This window comes from Nelumbo nucifera, chromosome 3 (genome assembly GCF_055504915.1).
Source record: "Nelumbo nucifera cultivar China Antique chromosome 3, China Antique-T2T, whole genome shotgun sequence".
NCBI lineage: Eukaryota > Viridiplantae > Streptophyta > Magnoliopsida > Proteales > Nelumbonaceae > Nelumbo > Nelumbo nucifera.
In genome coordinates this window covers 8,675,524-8,694,882 of record NC_142651.1, presented here as the reverse complement: position 1 = coordinate 8,694,882, position 19,359 = coordinate 8,675,524, and the positions used below count along the sequence as shown (strand labels likewise).

At 35.1% G+C, this 19,359-nt stretch overlaps 1 protein-coding gene across 3 annotated transcripts; it reads right to left on the bottom strand.

Moving 5' to 3' along the window:
- Window positions 1-2,145: 2,145 nt before the first annotated feature.
- LOC104593155 (uncharacterized) lies at window positions 2,146-17,396 on the bottom strand. Of its 3 annotated transcripts, XM_010252874.3 has the most exons (13): window positions 16,879-17,396; window positions 15,560-15,695; window positions 15,115-15,251; window positions 13,908-14,109; window positions 13,101-13,339; window positions 12,614-12,725; window positions 10,705-10,849; window positions 9,947-10,089; window positions 9,207-9,376; window positions 7,293-7,601; window positions 7,143-7,198; window positions 4,474-4,688; window positions 2,146-3,663 (listed from the first exon to the last, which is right to left on the bottom strand). In XM_010252874.3, exons 1-13 carry the CDS (start codon window positions 17,086-17,088, stop codon window positions 2,489-2,491), a joined length of 3,249 nt encoding a protein of 1,082 aa, XP_010251176.1. In that variant the 5' UTR covers window positions 17,089-17,396; the 3' UTR covers window positions 2,146-2,488. The 3 variants fall into 3 exon arrangements, with proteins under 3 accessions (XP_010251176.1, XP_010251177.1, XP_088758054.1); XM_010252875.2 differs by lacking the exon at window positions 15,560-15,695 and having other exon boundaries at window positions 16,879-17,000; XM_088901928.1 differs by lacking the exons at window positions 15,115-15,251; window positions 15,560-15,695; window positions 16,879-17,396 and adding an exon at window positions 13,676-13,763 and having other exon boundaries at window positions 13,908-14,046.
- Window positions 17,397-19,359: the final 1,963 nt, after the last annotated feature.

Genomic DNA, 19,359 nt, shown 5'->3' with positions numbered 1-19,359 from the left:
GGTAGAGTTAGTCAATTAACTAAACCATAAGGGTAGTTTAAGAAATTTGCCTATATTTCAATGTGCCCAAACCCTATCCCGATGTGGTTGAAGTTCTTCAAATCAGACAATCTGATTTATAGCCCTAATAAAGATTATCAAAGAAGAAGATAAACATGAGATCATGTTTTGAATATGCTTGAACAGGGTAAAATAAAATTAGGATACATGTTATTAGAAATACTCATATAAATTCTATAAATACATTAACAAACTAAATTTTCAATTATTAAAATTCCTAGTCATTTATATGAATTGTGAATCACCGAGATACACTCAAGGAAAAATGTGTTCTGAAAAAATAATACTTAAAATTACTAATTTTAAAGATCAACTAATTCACTTGCCTTCTCTTTTTTTTTTGTAATTTTTTCTCTTTGATATGATACTAATAAGAAAGTATTCATAAAAGATGGCTCAAAAGATTCAAAACTTAAAACTCATCTTACGTTTTAATGTAATAAGGATTCTTACCCATCATCCGAGAAGTTCAATCCTTGCCAAAAGCATTAACATATACTTTTTTTTTATAAAATTTCAAATATAAGAAAAATAGTAGTTAATAGCTTTAATTAGTAAGCATTACTATGATTTAAATATGGATAAAGGGTTAAATAGTATTAGTAGTCTTTTAAGTAAGATAATTAAGGAGAATTTAAAATTTAAATTATGTGGCTGGATTAGAGTTTAAAATTCAAATTTTGAATTACGTAGTTTTTTTTTGTTTTTTTGAAGGTCTATTACGTAGGTTTTGTGTATTGGTCCATAACTCCGTATGTATGGCCATAAAATCATGATACAAAGTGATATAGCTTGACGCAGGATCGTCCATTAGTGATGGACCAGGTTCAGTCCAATCTGATGAGAATTGGGATTTGCTCCTCACAGTGTTCTTCACACTAAATTCACAGCTACATCCCACCGTTTATTAGGAACATTTCTCCATGAATAATAAATATAAGTACAGGAAATGTTCCTAATGTGCGATTAGGACGTGTTGTGAGGTCGGTGTGAAAAGTGCCCTGTGAGGAGCAGGTCTGAACTCAATTGATAAATACTTTGGAGCATTTTGGACCAGTCCAATTCAATGTCTGGACCATCCAATTTGTTCAAATTGGTTTTAATTTAGAATGGTTCCAATCCAAACCTGGTCCATTGACATCTGTATTCTTATCTTCTATCAATGAATTGGATAATGGTTCAATTCAACCCAATCCAATATATGAATGACCTGGGTTCAATCCAATCCAATAAATACTTGGGACCATTAAGTCTGGACTAGTCCAATCCAATGTATCTTATTGGTCCGTCTAATTCATCCACATTGATTTTGATTTGAACGGGTCTAATGCAAAACTGGTCCATTGATGCCCTTAGCTCAACATGAGCAGAATGGAACCAAAATGGGGCCATTGCACTAGAGATGGCAATTTTCTCCATCCCCAGCGGGTACCCAACTTCCCTGACCCGATGGGGTCGGGGATGGGGAATGAGGTCCCCACCCCGATTATATATGTATATATAAATTTTTATTTATTTTAAATAAATTTATTTTTCAAAAATACTATTAGCTTTAAAATTTCTGTGATTCAAATCCCCATGGGGATTGAGGTCGGGGACGGGGATTTATTTCAAAATCGGGGGGAAAAGAGTACAAATACAAATATGTATAATACAAATACATACAAAATACAAGATTTTGCACTCTACATATTGCATCTGTACTCCTTCCAATCTGAGCTGTAGTAATTATTGTTATATGTCATCTTACATGTAGGGAAAAGAAATTAAAAGAGTTAAAACTCATCAGATTCTGGGCAGACTAAGATGAATGACTGTGTATACTCGATGAGCATCCAAATTCCAATCTCCAAAGACTGAAACTCCAAACAGAAGTGAAGAGAAATCATTCTCTTCGGACATCGAAGGGGGTCATTGGCTTATGCTCGTCAATGCCACTTTTGCAAATCCGCTCGTTTGACTGTCTAGTTCAGTTGATCCTCTCATGCAAGTTCTTAGTTTCCATTAAAAAAAGTGTCCTCCATTTTTCCAGTTCCATGTTTTCCTTTTCTTTTAAATTTTGGGTCTCCATTTTGAGCAGGGAGGTGCTAAAATGTCAATAACCTTAAAGCTTTACATCAAATGGTTGGTTTTAGGTACATTGGACCTCCAATCCTCTACAACTTATAAAGTCACAGATCTACATAACAGCTTCATTTAGCCATCTTTTATTTCTAAGAATTTCATATGCATACAAAAGAGAAAAAAAAAAAGAAAAAAGTTTGAATATAAACAAAAGCTAAGAACTATACTCTCCCATCAACCATCGAACCCAAAAACCATCTTGACTTAATAGAAGCATATCAGTTATGGTTCATCTGATGAAAGCCTGTACAAATACCTCTTCATACACTTGGGTCCTCTACTGTTCCATGTAACTGTTTAAAATTCACTTGGACGAAAAAATGGCTTCTAAATCTCTATATAATCCTCTTGGTCTCGACTTGAAATCTGCTGATGAAGTTACTGATGAGCTCCCACTCCTATTTCCAGCCCAAAACCCACTCTTACTGCTTGAAGGATCTTTTGGAGCTCCACTGTCTTCCCTACTAAAGCTTGCTTTTGCCAGTTCTCTTAGTTGTTTCAGCCATGGTCTATCTGTGGTACCTGAGCTCCTGCTACCAGAACTCCTATGCCGGTCAGCAGATGAGACAGTATCGCCCATCTCTCCATCCCCAGATTGGTTCAATGGGAACCCATTGTCGAGGTTCTTTATCTGATTTGATGGGATCAAAATCAACAGCAATCCAACAGAAGCTGTTTTCAGGCCTGATATGAAAGAGTTCATGGCAGGGTCCAGTTGCAGTGTCTGTCTATACAATGCATACCATTCATTCATCAACTGTGCAATAAATCCAACCAGGAATAGCAAAAGCATGAAAATTCCAACTCTACTCTCATCCCTGTATGAAAATTCCTTCTCTAAGAGAACAAGACAAATAGAGAAGATACCAACTTCACTGGCAACTGCAAGAATCTCTACTAGCTGAACCCTTTTCTTTATAAAAGGTTTTTTCAGAACAAGGAAAAAGAGCTGAAAAGAGGTGATGCATAATAGTATCAATGCTGGAGTCTTAGACGACACATTGATAGAGTAAGCACCAGCAACAATTCCAAGAGTGACCCGTCTTACAGATTCAAGTAATGTGTAGTAAATCCTTAGAATGCCAAAGAGCTTCTGGATGAAAGGTGCCTCTGCATCTTCTGTCTCATCATCAGAGGCAATGATGCTGTCTGCCTGCTTTCTGGGGTTTCCCCCAGAAATCTGTGAAAGCATGTATTTTGGAGGGCCTCTTAGATCCTCAAACAAGGGACCAAACATTGTTAAATAAACAGAATTTGTCTGGTTCTTCCATGACCATTGACCTCTTTTACCAGGACCCAAGGTCACTCTCACAATACCTTGATACCAATGGAATTTCTGGCCTTCTTGATGAACCTCCTTATATTGAAGTAGCTTACCCATAGTAATTCCCACTGAAAGAAATAAGAGTAGAGATAGTAGCAGAAAAGACACAACACCCAGAAGCAGAACACCAACTATAACCCCCGAAGTAACTCCTCCTTGAATTGGAAAAGATATCAAAATCAGCATATTCATAATAGGAGTAAATATAATGCTTGCAGTAACAACTTATCACATTATATGACATATAGTACACATATGTGCAGTTAAAATTGAGCAAAATGATAATCATACAAGAACACAGTTGCAAAGAAATGTTTCAAACCTTATTATAAATGTATCATATTTACTTATTAATATGGTCATTTTCTAGGCAATAATGTATTATGTCACTCTTGCTTGTTAAACAAACATTTGTTCTCAAGAGACCAAAAAGAAATATTTTGATTAATGTCACTCATCACTTTAACTGATTGCAATAACTAAGCTTGATCTTCTGGACTTCATGTGACCACAACAAATTGGATGCATATAACAAAGGTTAGCACTTGGTCTACAGAACTGAGAACCAATAAAACAGTCCAAAGGCTCCTTAATTACTTTGTTTTTTCTGTTACTATTCAGAGTATAGAAAAGGGTTCCATCACAATATTTGCAAGACCCCAAATGATGCATAAAGCAACTGATCCTATCAAACTGCTTTTTTATGTCTGCAGTCTCTTAAATGGGAGAGGGGACCCATCCAACAGGCTAGTCTGATTTTCTGCTATGCAAGGGCCCCAAAACAGAAACTACATTTCTGGTCTTCAGGAAAAATGATTTTCCTTTTCTCTAGTATTAAAAGAGCACAATTAAGGTCCTCATCATGTTTAAGAGCCAGATGTTTTATTTAACAGAATGGATAAAATATGGAAGGTTATAAGACAGGTAAAGGAACAAGGACTATTTGAAGATTTAATTCATGTTACCTTTAATTAGAGGAACAGAAGCTTGGCAGATACAAGGCAATGAAAGAATTATCAGGAATATCTCAAATCTTGGAATGGTAAGTGCTCCATAACAGCTATGCTTTTCTGAAAATTTTCTCCTGAATCTTACAATGAACAGAACCAAAGCATGAACCAGAATCAAACTCCCACATATCATACCTAACCAGAACATGTTTCTGCTGAATTCCTGCCACCTGCAGCACAAAAAGCCAGTTTACTTGTAAAAAAATAAACAAAAAGCTATTCTTACTAGTTCATGAACTAAAACCGTGATTCATTTCAACTTAACTTATGTGATAGTAGGTGATGTAGAATATGGTACATATAATACAGACAGAAGCAAGAATGTGCAAAAGTCTATACATCGGTTGCATGTATATATTTGCCTTTTAATTACGTTCATGTGGAATCCTTCAGTGGGAGTATGTTTCTTAAATCCTACTAATTTTTATGTTACTGAAACCGATTTTTCAGTTGGTAGTTTGTTTTGCATGTTAGTAGTAGTTAACACAATGTAATGGTAATCCTGCTTAATATTATGAGTTGGCTGCACAAGGAAGAGGACAAATATTTGTTATGCTTTAGTTTACAGGACATGAATAAAAATTTGATATTTATTGGTGATATAATGCCTGGTGGTACAATTCATCCTACATCTACGAATGATTCCTAGAAAACCCTTTCCTACTAGGTCTCTTTCCTTGCTATGCTTCTTGCAATTGATCTTTCATTTCAAGTCATGTTGATGTTTGCAGCTGATTGACAACTTTAAAGTCCTGAAATTTGAGATGATTCTCACTCCACATTAAGTTTAAAGCCTGCATCTATTCCTCATCCTAATTAGCACCCACCCAGAAATTCTTGCATAGTTGATGCTCTCAGAAAATTCACTGAAATCCTAGAAAAACTCAATCCCATCCAACCACTTTCTTTTTCTAGTTCCACTGAACAAGTTTTTTCATTCAATTCAATTCAACCTCTAAACATAGTTTCCCTAATTTCTATCTACTTCTCATGGAAATCTCAAAGGAAAAGTGATGGAACTAGAGTGGAGTTAATGAAGTAGAGAGATGCACTTGAAGTATTGCATTATCAGAAAATACCAATCAGGTTGAAAAGATCTATAAAATGGCTATAAGGGTAGCAATGTCATTATCAAGCAGAGTACAGCCTCAATAGGTAATAAAATATGGAAAGGTAGATTTAAATGCTTTGGGCATATACAAAGAAATGCATTTATTGCACAAGGAGTAATCTGGTGCGAACTTAGTACTACAAAAAAGCTAAAGGAATGCCAAAAAAGACATGGGTTGATGTAATGAGAAAACATCTAAAGACTAATAATTTGCTACAGGATAGATAAGAGATGGAATAGAAAAACGGGGATATGTAGCCAACCCCATATAGTTGGAGCAAGGTCTTGTTAAGTTGTTACCCATTAAAATTTCATAACCAAAAACCCTAATTTGATCTCAAACTCAAACACATTAAACTGCATTTAAACTACAGATAAATTCTCCTCTGGCCGAATTTTGTTCCCCAATCACCCCAGTTATTCCTTTAATTTCACACAATTTCCTGGTTTCACCAGTATGTCAATGAGACCAAGAAACTCTTCCCAGCTTCTAGTCGATATCTGCCAACTTTGATTTGGTTAAGATTCAACAGATTTGTTGTTCTATAGTACTATGGATTAATTATTTTGTCAGAAGAAAAAAAGCAGAAAATAGAAGGTTGAAACATTTAAAGAATGTCAATTAAAATTGTCATAATATATTTGAAGGCATATGTAGTATGGAAGGTATGATTCTTGGTAGAATGGACTTATGCAGGATAAAGGATTCAAGTGGCTGATCTGAAATAGCCAGGACAAAATTTATAGGATAGCAATGGTGATGGTGATGGTTGTATGATGTTCTATGCCTCTACAGAGAAATCCTGGCAGACCTCAATATTTGATATGCTTAGGTACCATTTGATAATGATTCAGGCGGTTGAACTGAATGACTTATTGTCTTGTCTTTAGTGAATAAGTCATTAAGTAGATTGTGAGATCATTAATGGCTGAATGGGATATTGGGTTGATTATTATTCCCCTATAGGCTATATGTGTTACTTACTATACGACTATTTTATCCACTACAAGGCAAAGAAATAAGTCATTTAATTCAGCCACTTCAGTCATTACCAAAAGGTCCCTGAGAGTGACAATAAGTCATTGTTATGGAAAACTAAGGGAGACTGGTATTGAGGACCAGCCATTCAGGGCTAAAAGCGAGTGTAACATTAGGTCAAAACCTGTGTAATGGGGGAGATACCGAGGATAAGCTTAAGTTTAATTTTGAGATTGTTCTCTTGGCTGTACTAATTGATTTAATTAAGTTCCTTGATGTTGTTACAAATCAAAAAATTAGTGAATTACCATAGTGGTAACTACTAAAAATCAGCAATGCAGTCAGAGGACCAATGCACCAATTAGGTTTGGCCAGTTTACTATTTCATCAGCTCTAAATCAGTATTCTCTTCCACCAAACCATCATTTCCCTTTGACAGAATATATTTAAAATTTAAACTCTGAGGGAAGTTCCAGGCTGTCCCTGAATTGCCATTTATATTCCCCATTTCTATCGAAGCATCATATCACTTACTCATTTGAACTCTGTGAATCCAAGATATGCTCGGCTTCAGGTATAATATTTTGGCTCTGCGAGTACAAGCTTCATTATGTCAATATGTCATTATCTGATGCCAATGATGGATGAAATCAGTTGAAGGAAAGGTAAAATGCTTTTTCTGACCTCAAAAAATGATCTGTACTCCATTGGAGTGAGTGGCAAACCAAATATGGAAACAGCCGTTTCCAATTTTCCATTGCCTAATATCATACTCTCAGAAGTTCCTAGTTTATGATTCTTTGGTATTCCTGGATGAGTCATGGAAGGGGGGCTTGAATTTATCATAACTTTCTGAGCATTTCTAGTTTCCCATGGGACACTGAGATAGGGTATACTCCATTGCAAAGCCCTTGCAAATTCATAATACTCAATTGGCATGGTAACTGCTAACCATCTAGACAGAGCAAATACCTGAATGTGGCATGTGATCCTCTGCATCACAGAAAAACAAGAAAAATCTTTTAGAAGCATCTAAAAAGAAACATCTGAATCTGAAGAGATATGTATCTCAAAAGAAACTAAAGGATGCTTCTAAATATTTATAAATTGTTTCAAATCCCTATCTGAGTCATATTGACACACAGTCATGAACCAACGTTTGACAACAGAATCACAATGTGCAGGGGAGTTAAACCTAGACCTGTCTAATTGAAAGTGTCAATCTGTCAAAGATTTTTAGTTTAAATCCCAGTGGTCTTTAAAACTTTCCAGGAACCACAACCAGTTAGACAGGAATCAAGGAGCATTTTGTGTTGTCAAGCAATATTCTGATCATGGGATCTTATGTACCAAATACATAAAGGATCTGAATTTTCAGCACAAAGGAACATCCAGAATAGCTTCTCACAAGTTTTGTCCAATTTTGCTATTAGGTCTCAGGAGCTGGTTATGTAGAATGTTCGCCATATAAAAGAAACTCTACCATATTAAGAATTCTTATTACAATGTTTGAAGAATTTCAATTGATTAACCACATTTTCTATCTGCAGAAGCTATTACAGGAAAGCTCTGAACATTTTCAACAATCTCCCAGAAAAAAAAATAGATTTAAGATGACTGAGAATGTGGTTTCTCAAAAAGGAGAGATTATCCATGGATAACTCTTGTATGTTAAGTCATGCATTTTCTCTTCCCTTTCTCTTGGTTTACCATTTTCAAGTTTTATTTATTTGAAAGGTGCTGCTTTATTTCTACATGCAGGACAGTATGTGGTGGACCTTGGAAGCCTCAGAAAGTTTACAGTCAGATCATTCTTTAAATTATGAGATCCCATTTGAAAGAACCAGTTCCTTGGTCCTGGATCCAGAAAGCCAAATGGCCGTTGAAGGTGAAAATCTTCTTGTGGTCTGCAATCCTCAACAGAATTCCTACAACAGACCACCTAAGCAATAGGGGTTTGGTAATCAATGTGCTCTATTCCAATCAGAGGTTGAAGATGTATCTCATCTTCAGCTGTGGTGCCCAGTCTCCTACCCTATATGGCATCGTTTCCTGCAGCTGTTCAGGGTGGTTACGGTGATGCCAAGAGATCTGGCATCTCTGATTGCATCTTGGTCCTCTAAGGTGTTTAGTAGCAGGGGCAGGATAGTATGGCATTTGGTTTCTGGTGCCCTGTGTTGGGCCATTTGGCTGGAGTGCAATAGTAAAGTCTTCAATCAATCAGAGTCAGAGATAGAAGGACTGATAAGGAAGACTGAGAGGTGCATGATTGAATGGGCTGGTATTCTGAAGGAGTTCACAGGCATGAAAAAGGAACAATTCACAAATCAATGGGAGAGGATCCTATTTGTTTATTCTGTAAATGAGTAATTAGTGGATATATTTTATACACTCAGTATACTCTACGTAAAATTCTTCTGGCATGTGTGGCTTGGATGCTTCCCTTTTGTAATTAGTTTGATGGAAGCTTCTCCCTTATTTTGAGTAATACAATATTCCTTATCAAAAAAAAAAAAGATGGCTCTGAAAACTAAGTTGTTTTAGATCAAAGTTACTAACTACAGTACTGACAATCATTTGAAAGGTTAGGTATCATACAAAAAGATTTCTTGCAGGATCAGAAATCAAAGAAGAAGATGGTCTGGAAAATGCTCCCATTGATTGAAGACTCTCAGTTGAAACAGCAAGTAGTCCCGCAGCCAAAGCTGTTACTGCAAATGTGGCAGTTACAAAGATGGAAAAGACAGATGATATAATAGGGATAGAATCTGCAAAAGACCAAAAAAAAAGAAAGAAAAACTCAGACGCATATTATCACAAATATAAAGAAAGAAAGAAAAACCAATAGAAGATGCTGACTTAAAATGCAAATGGAACTATGATCAAAATGCATTTAAAGCGTGAAGAGGATACCACATGCTATTCAAAAATATCCTGAGAACACCTAACTTGGGCCAACCTTGGACATAAAACAAGGTTGGGGTTAAACAGATGCAATTGGACTTTGTCCAGATCCAAAAGCACACATTTACAAGTCTGCACATGTATCCAGCCCAGTTCAAGGTTCGGACTCATATCAAATGCATTTCAATATTGGATTTGAATTCAGATCAAATCCCGACCTGGTCCTCAGTAGAAGTGTGTATGTAGCATGATGGCAACCTACTTTGGACAAGAAAGCATCCAAATAGACAAACCCAAATCCATCCTTTTCTGGATACAAAGTTCAAATATGGTAAATATAAATTTCAAGAGGTGTGGCCTGCTCCTTTACATACTCTTACTAATCTTAGCAATAAATTAAAATAACGCTAAGGCAACAAACTATGAATCCTTACAATGCCTCACTTGTAGAACATTGGATGCTAGATTTTTGTTTCCAGCAACATCTCCAGTTATGTTTTCTGGAACATTGATTGATACTATCTTATCATCAGCATTTATGTCTGCAGTGTATATGCTCCTACTAATTTCAAGAAAGCTGCACAATGTTATAAAATGTATCAGAATGTAAAGAGTCAACTTCAAAGAGCATTGATTCCTGGGCCACAGCATTAAAAAGACTATGTTGCCCATTTATTCTTAGAAAATTGGTATCATATGCAACTATGTCACTAATGCCAAGAAAGAAAAAAATATCAGCAATTTTTTTCTTGTTTTCAGGTGGCTGATAAATACAGATATCCATGCAAGAACCTATTTATGTAAAATACATGGCAAAAGTTCTAATTAAACAGAAAGTGACCCACATTGTAGGAAAACACATTAAAGAAAAATTAGAAGGAAAGAAAAATCTTCAAATTCTGAAAAACAAGCAAAAGGATATTATCCTAATCTACTATTAAATTATCACCTCACTTCACCTGTTTGACACCTTCAGAGGTACTTTAGCTTCATGAATTCTTTTAGGATTTAGATTTTCTTATTATAATACCTCCATTTTCAGATATAAACTAGTTTTCATTACAGGTTACTCTAATATACTTCTTCAAGTCCATAAGAATCATAAGGCCTGGCAGAGATACACAAATATCATAGTCATAACTTTCTGGCTTCTACTAACTGAAAATGAAGTAATAAAGGCAGGAAAACTTGCCTCTGCAAATGCCCTCCTGAAACCAATAGAGATGAAGAGTTGAAACCAAATACAGGCTTGATGAACTTTATTACTACAGGTACAGTACGTTCTCTCGTCCTCATTTTAGATGTTGTACTCAATCTCACAGAAGGACGTTGAGAATCTGGTATTTCATATGCATATATGCGTCAGGAAAAGACAAGCGAACTTCAAAATCTAATTTCTATAGATGGATTATGTCTTATTATCTCTAGATATGAATAGTCCTATAAAAATGCTTCTAGGAATTAAACAGAGAAGGCCTTGGTTTTCCGTCTAATGGCCAAAGTATCTGTTTCTGTATACCTGGACAGCAGATATTAAATAAGTATTCTATAAAGTGTTCATAAAATTGTCAACCCAATAGCTATCTGCTGTTAGAACAATGATTTGATCTGATTCTCAAAATACACTGACATCTTGGGTGGTTAAAAAAATTAGGTATTTCAAAACATCATCATCATCATCATCATTATCCATGACTTATCCCAACTATATGGGTACTTCAAAACATACACAAATAAAATGATAGGATCAAAGGATAGGAAGAAAAGACCATTAATCAACGATGTCCTAATGACAACATGAAATATTAACAATAGAGTTATTTTGATTGATATAGTGAAAACACTTTATCGATTGTGGTAAAAGAATGATATGTACAATATGAGAGAGTCCTACTTGTTAGGTTAGCCTACACTACCTAACCCCACTTCTTACCCATGCATCTTGCCTGTATGAGTTGTTTTCAATATTCACCATAGTTGTCAACACATTTTGGCAATTTTGGGTGACAGTGGGGCGCCTAGTCACCTAGGCAGGCACCAAGTGATAAGAATTTCATAAAACATAGAAACCAAGTTTTGCCTAGTTCCTAGTTTTATATACCATTCAACATGCAAAATTAATTGAAAAAAAAAATAGCAAATCTTCTAATTAAGATCATTAAAATTCCTTTCAAAATATAGAAAACCAACATATCCAGGACAATAAAAAAAGGGCAGCCCAGTGCACGAGGCTCCCACCAATGCAGGGTCTAGGGAGGGACAGATGTACGCAGCCTTACCCCTGCACATACAGAGAGGCTGTTTCGAAGATATGAACCCTGGTCACCCAGGTCGCAATGGAGCAATCCAACCGCTGTGCCAAGGTCCACCCTCATACCTAGGACAATGGTATTTTAAATATATTAATTTCAAAACATTCAAAATAATTTTAATATAATAAGTATTTAATAAAGACTAACAAATTAGAAACTAAAGAAGGCTATGATTTTATATGATAAAATTTTTAAGATAGAGAGTAATTAAAAGGTAAAAGAGAACAAGGGTGGAGCCACTCTTTTATTTAATGTAAGAGAGAGAGAGAGAGAGAGAAAGAAACCTCTTTATATTTCAATTCTTTCTTTCTTTTTCTCTTCTCAAAAGACTTGGATCTTTTAAATATCAGTAGTAAAACTTTAAGACAAAGTAAAAATGATACATATCATCATCATCCAATCCTTATCCAACCATAGGCGGGTATAGATGATACATATATAGTATATAGTAGAATGTTTTAACACACATATTATTAAGATGTAGCAAGATGAATTATATTATAATAAGGTGCCAACTTTTTCATTTTTGTTGCCTAGGAGGGTGTCTTTGTTGCTATAAACACGGCACTCAGCCAAGGGCACCTAGTCACCTAGGCAACTCCTTGACAACTATGCCATTAACCTCCCAAAACAAGTGTTTCCTATGTTCCTCCTTGTTTAGCAAGGAAAGAGCTGATTAATTATTCTGAAGGTAAAATATCAAGATAGTATTTGACAAGTGTTTCACCTAATTTCATGGAAAACATGCCAAATAGTTTCTTAGTTCTCAAGAATAAGCATAGAAGGTACCATAAAGAAAAGTAACAGGAGCAATCTGAGAGACCGGGGTTCCTTGTCTGCTGATTATAGAGCTCGAGTCAAAGCTTATAGTAACAACAGCAACACATGATATATTTCTAACCTGAAAGAAAAATATTCAAATTAGGAATTTGTGACAAAAAATGGCATCATCACTGATGCTGGTGTTATTGTAGTGGTGATGGACTGATGGTGAGTAGGGCTGAATATATTTTACAAAACCAACTTGTTCTTTTTCTTGGCTACTGCTTACATCCACTAACCAACTCATCAATGGAGGGCATTGGAAAATTCTATCTTAGACTAACCTAACTTGATCCACCCCTTGGAGGTGGTAGCAAAGGAAATCAGTGGTGGCCAGGTATGGGGTGGGAAGAGATACAGATAGGTTCCAGATTTGGCAAATTAGTCATGAATTAATATGAGGATAAGATAATTAAAAGCATGAATATAGAAATTTCGTAAGAAAATAATTTACCAGAAACCCAAACCGACGATTCCCAAGGCTCTTTCCATTAGTAGGAAGAAGCAATCCCTGACTTGGGTGGAGAGAACTTAGAATTTCAGAAGATGAGTTGAGTACGGGTACTGAGAAGTACAAATAGATCTTCAAGTTCTTAAAGTTATTAGTTGCCTCAACTGTTCTAGTTTCACTGTTGAGTTCAAGTAACTTTTCTGGGATATGAGTCCTCAAGTTCACAAATACATTTCTTCTATCTGGAGAAGCAAATATACCAAAAGAATAAAGTGAGTGGAAAAATGTGTTAACTTGGATTAAGAATATTTGTATTTACACAAACTTCTCAACCAATATACCAACATGGGTTAATTTCAACCAGAAAATTCATGCTTCTTTTTTGTTTATTTTAGGAAGGGTTGATGACCATTCATTCCTACTTTAAAATGATATTGATGATGCAAATGAACATGTCAGTATTGTTGAAACATACAAACAATTTTCCAAAATGATATGATAAAAGCATTGCTCGGTTCAATGGTAAAAACTCAGGTTGACAAGTATGAGAACTTGGGTTCAAATCTGAGAAAAACCACTTTGTGCAAGAAAATGCTGGAGGTAGGTTCGTATCCACTCCACCCCTCCTGAGACCCGGATAACCAGGACCAGCATTCGGTAATGATCCTAGAGGAAGATAAAAGCATCTTAACATTTCATACAACAAAGCTTTTTACTTCTTTATTTGTAATAAAATGAACTTTTAGTCAATTTCGTATTTCCATAAGAAATTGATATAGTCTTATGTGGAAAACAAAAAATGAGACTCACCAAAGTGTACAACAGAACTCGAATTTGAACTTCTTGTAAACTTGTTTCCAGTACTGTCTGTGCAGAAATCTTTATCCATTACCACTATCACTCGTCCATACTGTGCCCTGGATGATAACCCCACAAGAAGAGAATATTTGAGGTAAGGCTGAACAATCCTCAGGGTGGATGGTATAACTTGCCCAGCACCAAAAACAAGCAGCTGTATATAAAGAAGAGGGTATCTGTAAGAGTTGTTTAAATGCTGTTGTCAAACTAAAGCAAAAAATCGATTGTTAAAAGCTACTCAAAGATGGTTGTTATTTGCAATTTGCAAATATTGTTACTTCCATATACACCCATTAAAAATTATTATTGACTGCAAAAGCATCTTCCCTTCTTTGACTGGTGGCATCCAAAGCAGATGCCTTCTCTAGTTATAGGGAAAGAGAACAGATGGGTCTTCCAAAACAATGAAGCATCTTTTAGAACTCAAGAGGCCAAGTTTTCTTCCTCCTCAGCGTTTTGGTTACTTGCCAAATTGCATGCAGATCTTTCCATCCTCTTCCGGTGGCCCTACTTGACATGCAGCCTTTCCCCCTCCCATCCATGGTGAGTCTTCTCAGATTTGATGTGGGTTCTCAGTCAGTTAGAGGACCGGCTGGCAATGTGTGGAGGGAGGGTTATATAATGCTAACTAGAGTATGTATTGAGCTCCCACTGGAGCCATGGGAGATAAAGGCACAGCTAAAGTGAAGTGACAATCCTTCTTATGGGGTCCTGTATTGCCAAGTACCCACAAAAAAAATAAAAAAATAGACTAGTTATAGAGCTCATAATGCAGTTTTTGCAGATGACCTAACTATTGAATGGGATCAAGAAACTCTACAAGGCATGAAGATTCAAACTAGGTGGATATTCACTCTAGTGAACTGAACTTGGCTTATTGATTGCAGGTAGTCTGGCCAAATAAAGCTTCTGTTATAGTGGCAACTCTTTGTCCAAGTAGTTTTTAGCTAATTTGCATGTTTGTACATCCTCTTGTGTAGACATCTTTTTGCCATACAATATAATATTTCCCTCAAGAAAAAATTATAAGGAAAAAGAAATTGCTATAAAAACAACGTTAACAAAACCATAAATTCGATTAAAAGGTATATCCTAACAAAAATAAAAGTAAAACATGAGTGCTTAGAAGCTTGATAAATTTATTAGGCCACCTACTCACATTGCAGGTGTTCACAGATGAGCACCCAAAACCACCTCCACCAGTGCAGGGTTCACTAAAAGAAATATCTATGGACACATTTAGTGCATTTGTAAAAGATGTTGAAGCAGTAACATATGCGGTAGGCGGGATTGTATCTGCAGAAATAAAATATAACTAAAATTAGCAACCTATTCAACAGAAGCTAAATCTAATTAAACTGCAAAAGGTATACCATTAGGCCTCATTCAATGTTCTATTATGTCCTTCATACCCTTTAAACAATCATGCCTTCTTTTATCTTTTTGTCAATTCACCAAGTTAAAATGAAACTTAAAGGTGAGTTGAAGTTTATTCTGAGACTTGAATGCCACTTCACAGAGTATTTGACCCATTTACAAAACCTAAATTTTTCAGTAGAAAATATAAACAAGACTCAGAAAAGGATAAAGGATAGTTTCTTAACCAACAGTCCAGTTATAGCTAGCACAGCCGACTCCTTGAGATCCATTGATGCAAACCTCAAATGTGTGGTTACCATCATGCAAGGCCATATAAGAAACCTTCCTGGTTTCGCAATCAGAAGAGATTTGGCCATCTAGCTGCAATAGCATGATCATCATATTAAGTGAACATGGAAACCAAAAGAAGGAAACTCAACCAACTTGTTATTATAATGTATTCAAGCCAGAATCTTCATGTCATGGGGTAGCAAAAATAATCAAACATAGGGGTCTATTCATTAACCTAGATAAAACCTTGTCATACAACAAAAAAAAAATGGAAAAACAGTAAAATAAGAAAAACAGTATAATAATCTTGATGAATTTTAAAAAGATGCCTGATATGAACCATAACATCATGATGATTCAAACACAAATCAAATATCCATTTTCATTATAGAATGAAAGAAACTCAAATTAGAAAAGAAACTCAAACTAAAAAAGAAGCATTCTTTCAAACAAGAGTGAGTGAGTGAGTGAGTGAGTGAGTGAGTGAGTGTGTGTGTGTGTGTGTGTGTGTGTGTGAGAGAGAGAGAGAGAGAGAGAGAAAGACAGTAATACTACTTAAAACTTGTTGACCATCCCAATTCTTCCAAGTTCCAACCTGAAAGATAGGAACATCATGAAATGGCTTTAAGCACTTTTACCTGTTGTTACCTAATTCAAATACTCCCTACAATTCTCTAGAAAGTGAGCAATTCAACCCAACTTGGCCTTAATCCCAACTATTTGGGATTAGCTACATAATCCTGTCTCTAGAAAGTGAGAAAAGAAAAATATTATCTTTTGTTAGTTCTTCCGAAATTCTTCTGGTATCATCGGCATATGCTTTCTTACATTACATCTGAATAGAACAAACTGAACTTCCTAAACTTTCCTGACTTACTATAGTGAAGTACTGAAACCTATCACTTCTGATATATATAAACTAAATACTCTGTTTTAAGGACTTATGCATCTTTTTTTTTTTTTTTTGGTTATAAGGACAATGAATCCCAAGCTTATTATTCCTCATCCGCATAAACCGAATGTGCTATTTTCAGAACTTGTCGCCAAAGCATCACCAATTACAACCTCAACCAAATATATAAAACGGCATTGACATGAGAAGAAAAACTAAGAAGCTATAAAGGAAAAAAAAAAAGAAGAAAAAAACAACCGAACGAAAACCGCTTCAACACCAAATTAGAAAGAAAAAAATATATATATGAAAACCGCGCAGTGAGAAAAACTAAGAAAGGATATAACAGAAGAAAAGAAAAAAAATAAGTCTTCAAATGACCTTGCATTTGATGCTACAATTGCTGCAAGTGTATTCTTTAGAAGCCTTCCGAACTTGGAATAGAAATGTAGCTGAGGACTGACGCGAGAATGTCAATGGAGTGCTTAAGAAATTTACAGAAAGTTCTGAACTGTAACAATGAATTTCCAGGCAGAGTAGTAGAAACGGCAAAGAGAAGAAAAGAAGCCATGAAAATCTGTTCAAACCCATTTCACAGATTCAGGTTTGAAGCTTTTGTCGGGGATTGCACCCCGGTTTACAGGGTAGGAAATGCAGAGTTTGTGCTGGTTGTGTTTGAAATTTTGAACAGCTTCAACAGTAAAACAAAAGGCCAGGAGAGAAAGGGAAACCCGGGTATTGATTGCGGGGTAATAAATGATAAGAGAGGGCAGGAGATTACGGAAATATTAAGAGTAATAAAACCACTCGGAGAGAAGGGGTGGTGGGTATTGCACACGAGACTTGACATTATTTTCAAGGCCACTGCTGTGTAGATAAGAGAGAGAGAGATGTCATGCTGAAAAAGAAAAGATTCAGTAATAAATACTTCTCTATAATCAATGAGTTTCTAAAGGCACACCGCACACCCCATCATTGGCCAAGCAAATGACTGTAAAATATACGAGTTTATCGTGATGTCACCTAAGCACAATGAGTGAAATATCTGTTGACATATGTCTCGTTAACGTTCTTTTTATTCAATTTTTTTTGTTTTTTAGATAAAAATTATCTATTATTTTATTATTTTTATTAAAATAATAAAAAAGAAAAGCATAAATCAATTTCAACTTCCAATATGTTTGGGTTTTCCTTTTTCATTGTTTTTTATTTTTAATTATTTTGATAAAGATAATAAAATAATGAATAATTTCTGTCTAATGGAACAAAAACGTTTGGATGAAAGATACATTAACTAGAACATGTGTCACACAGCTATTAAGTGCTCACTCATTGTGCTTACCTAATGTGCCTATTACATTCAGACCCCCCATTTAAACAAATGATTCTGTGTCAAATTTTTTTTTTATCAAAAAAGGGATGTCCCCATATCATATTTAGCACCTGACCGAGATCAGATCTGCTCCTCACACGCACATCCTACCATGCATCGGGAACATCTCCTGTACTTATAAGTTATTATTCATGGGAGATGTTCCCAATACATGGTGGATGTGCCTGTGAGGTGCCCATGTGTGAGGAAGAGATCCCATTCCCACCTGAACGTGGGGTAGAGAATGGTCATGCGGCATTCTACAGCTTTTGATATTTAGACTAGGTTCGGAAAGAATATAAATACAAATATGTATTGTATAAATACATACAAAATAATATAAAATACAAAAGTTTTGTACTCTATATTTGTATTAGGCTTATTTTGAAAAGAATACAAATATGAATATGTACAATGTAATTGTGTAAATACATATAAAATATAAGATTTTGCATTCTATATATTTGTATTTGTACTCCTTCCAAACTGAGCCTTATGTTCTTTGTATGCAGTGTAAATGTCAACAACTCAATGGGGTTGAAAATTTGTACTGAGTACAAATTTGCATTTATTTGTTTATAACCATAATTTGCATTTCTAACTTTTACAAAATTTGTACCTTTATCTTGTTTGCAATTATAAGTAGTGCAAATTTATCATCCCAAAAGCTTATACAAAATTTGCACCACCTTTCTCATGCCTCAATTTTCTCTTATATAAAGTGGAATCACATCATTTTACTTCTTTATGTCACTCTCCCAAACAAACAACCTTTCTCTTGCCTTCAATCTCTTCCATACAAAGGTGAACCACATCATTTTATTTCCTTCTTAACTCCTCACAAACAAACAAAATAGTGTGAAACCCGGAGCAAAAATATCAACCCATTTGCAAAACACTGCAAACGAATAAGCCCTAAGATTTTGTTGCAGATAGTTTTTTTTGGTTAAGAGTTGTTGCAATTGGGTTCGACTATAATGCCTGAAAGACATGATTAGGGGTGTTCATTGTTTGGTTGAAAGTTCAAACCACCAAACCGAATCAAATTTGGTTTGGTCTACACTTGAAAATAGTTCTTTTTTAGTTTCATATTTTGCTAAATTGCGGTTTGTGGTTTCGGTTTGATTTCTTGGATTTTATAAATCAAACCAAACCGTAAATCAAAATTATATAAATAAATATGTATAAATATTATATATATTGTAATACAATATATCTAAACCGAATGTATAAAATCATAAATACATAATAAACCCTTTTATGTTATAATAAAATAAAAATTTTATGTTTTAATTTTCATGACTGCTATTTGGGTTAAGTCCATTAGAATCAAATAATGGTTCAAAGTTCCCTAAACCGTATTAGAAAACATACCAAACCGTAATAAAATGGTTTGATCTATTTTAATTTCCATGTCAAAAGGGTTTAATTTGATTTGAGAATTCTCAAACCGTAATTTATTGATTTGGTCTGAGATCTTCTCTAAACTA

Coding starts and splice junctions, on each gene's coding strand:
- LOC104593155 (XM_010252874.3), bottom strand. CDS start 17,088: ATGGGTTTGAACAGATTTTCATGGCTTCTTTTCTTCTCTTTGCCGTTT. Junction 15,696..16,878: donor ATTGTAGCATCAAATGCAAG/GTCATTTGAAGA, acceptor ATGCTATTGCAG/CTAGATGGCCAAATCTCTTC. Junction 4,689..7,142: donor GATTCACAGAGTTCAAATGA/GTAAGTGATATG, acceptor TTTGTGCTGCAG/GTGGCAGGAATTCAGCAGAA.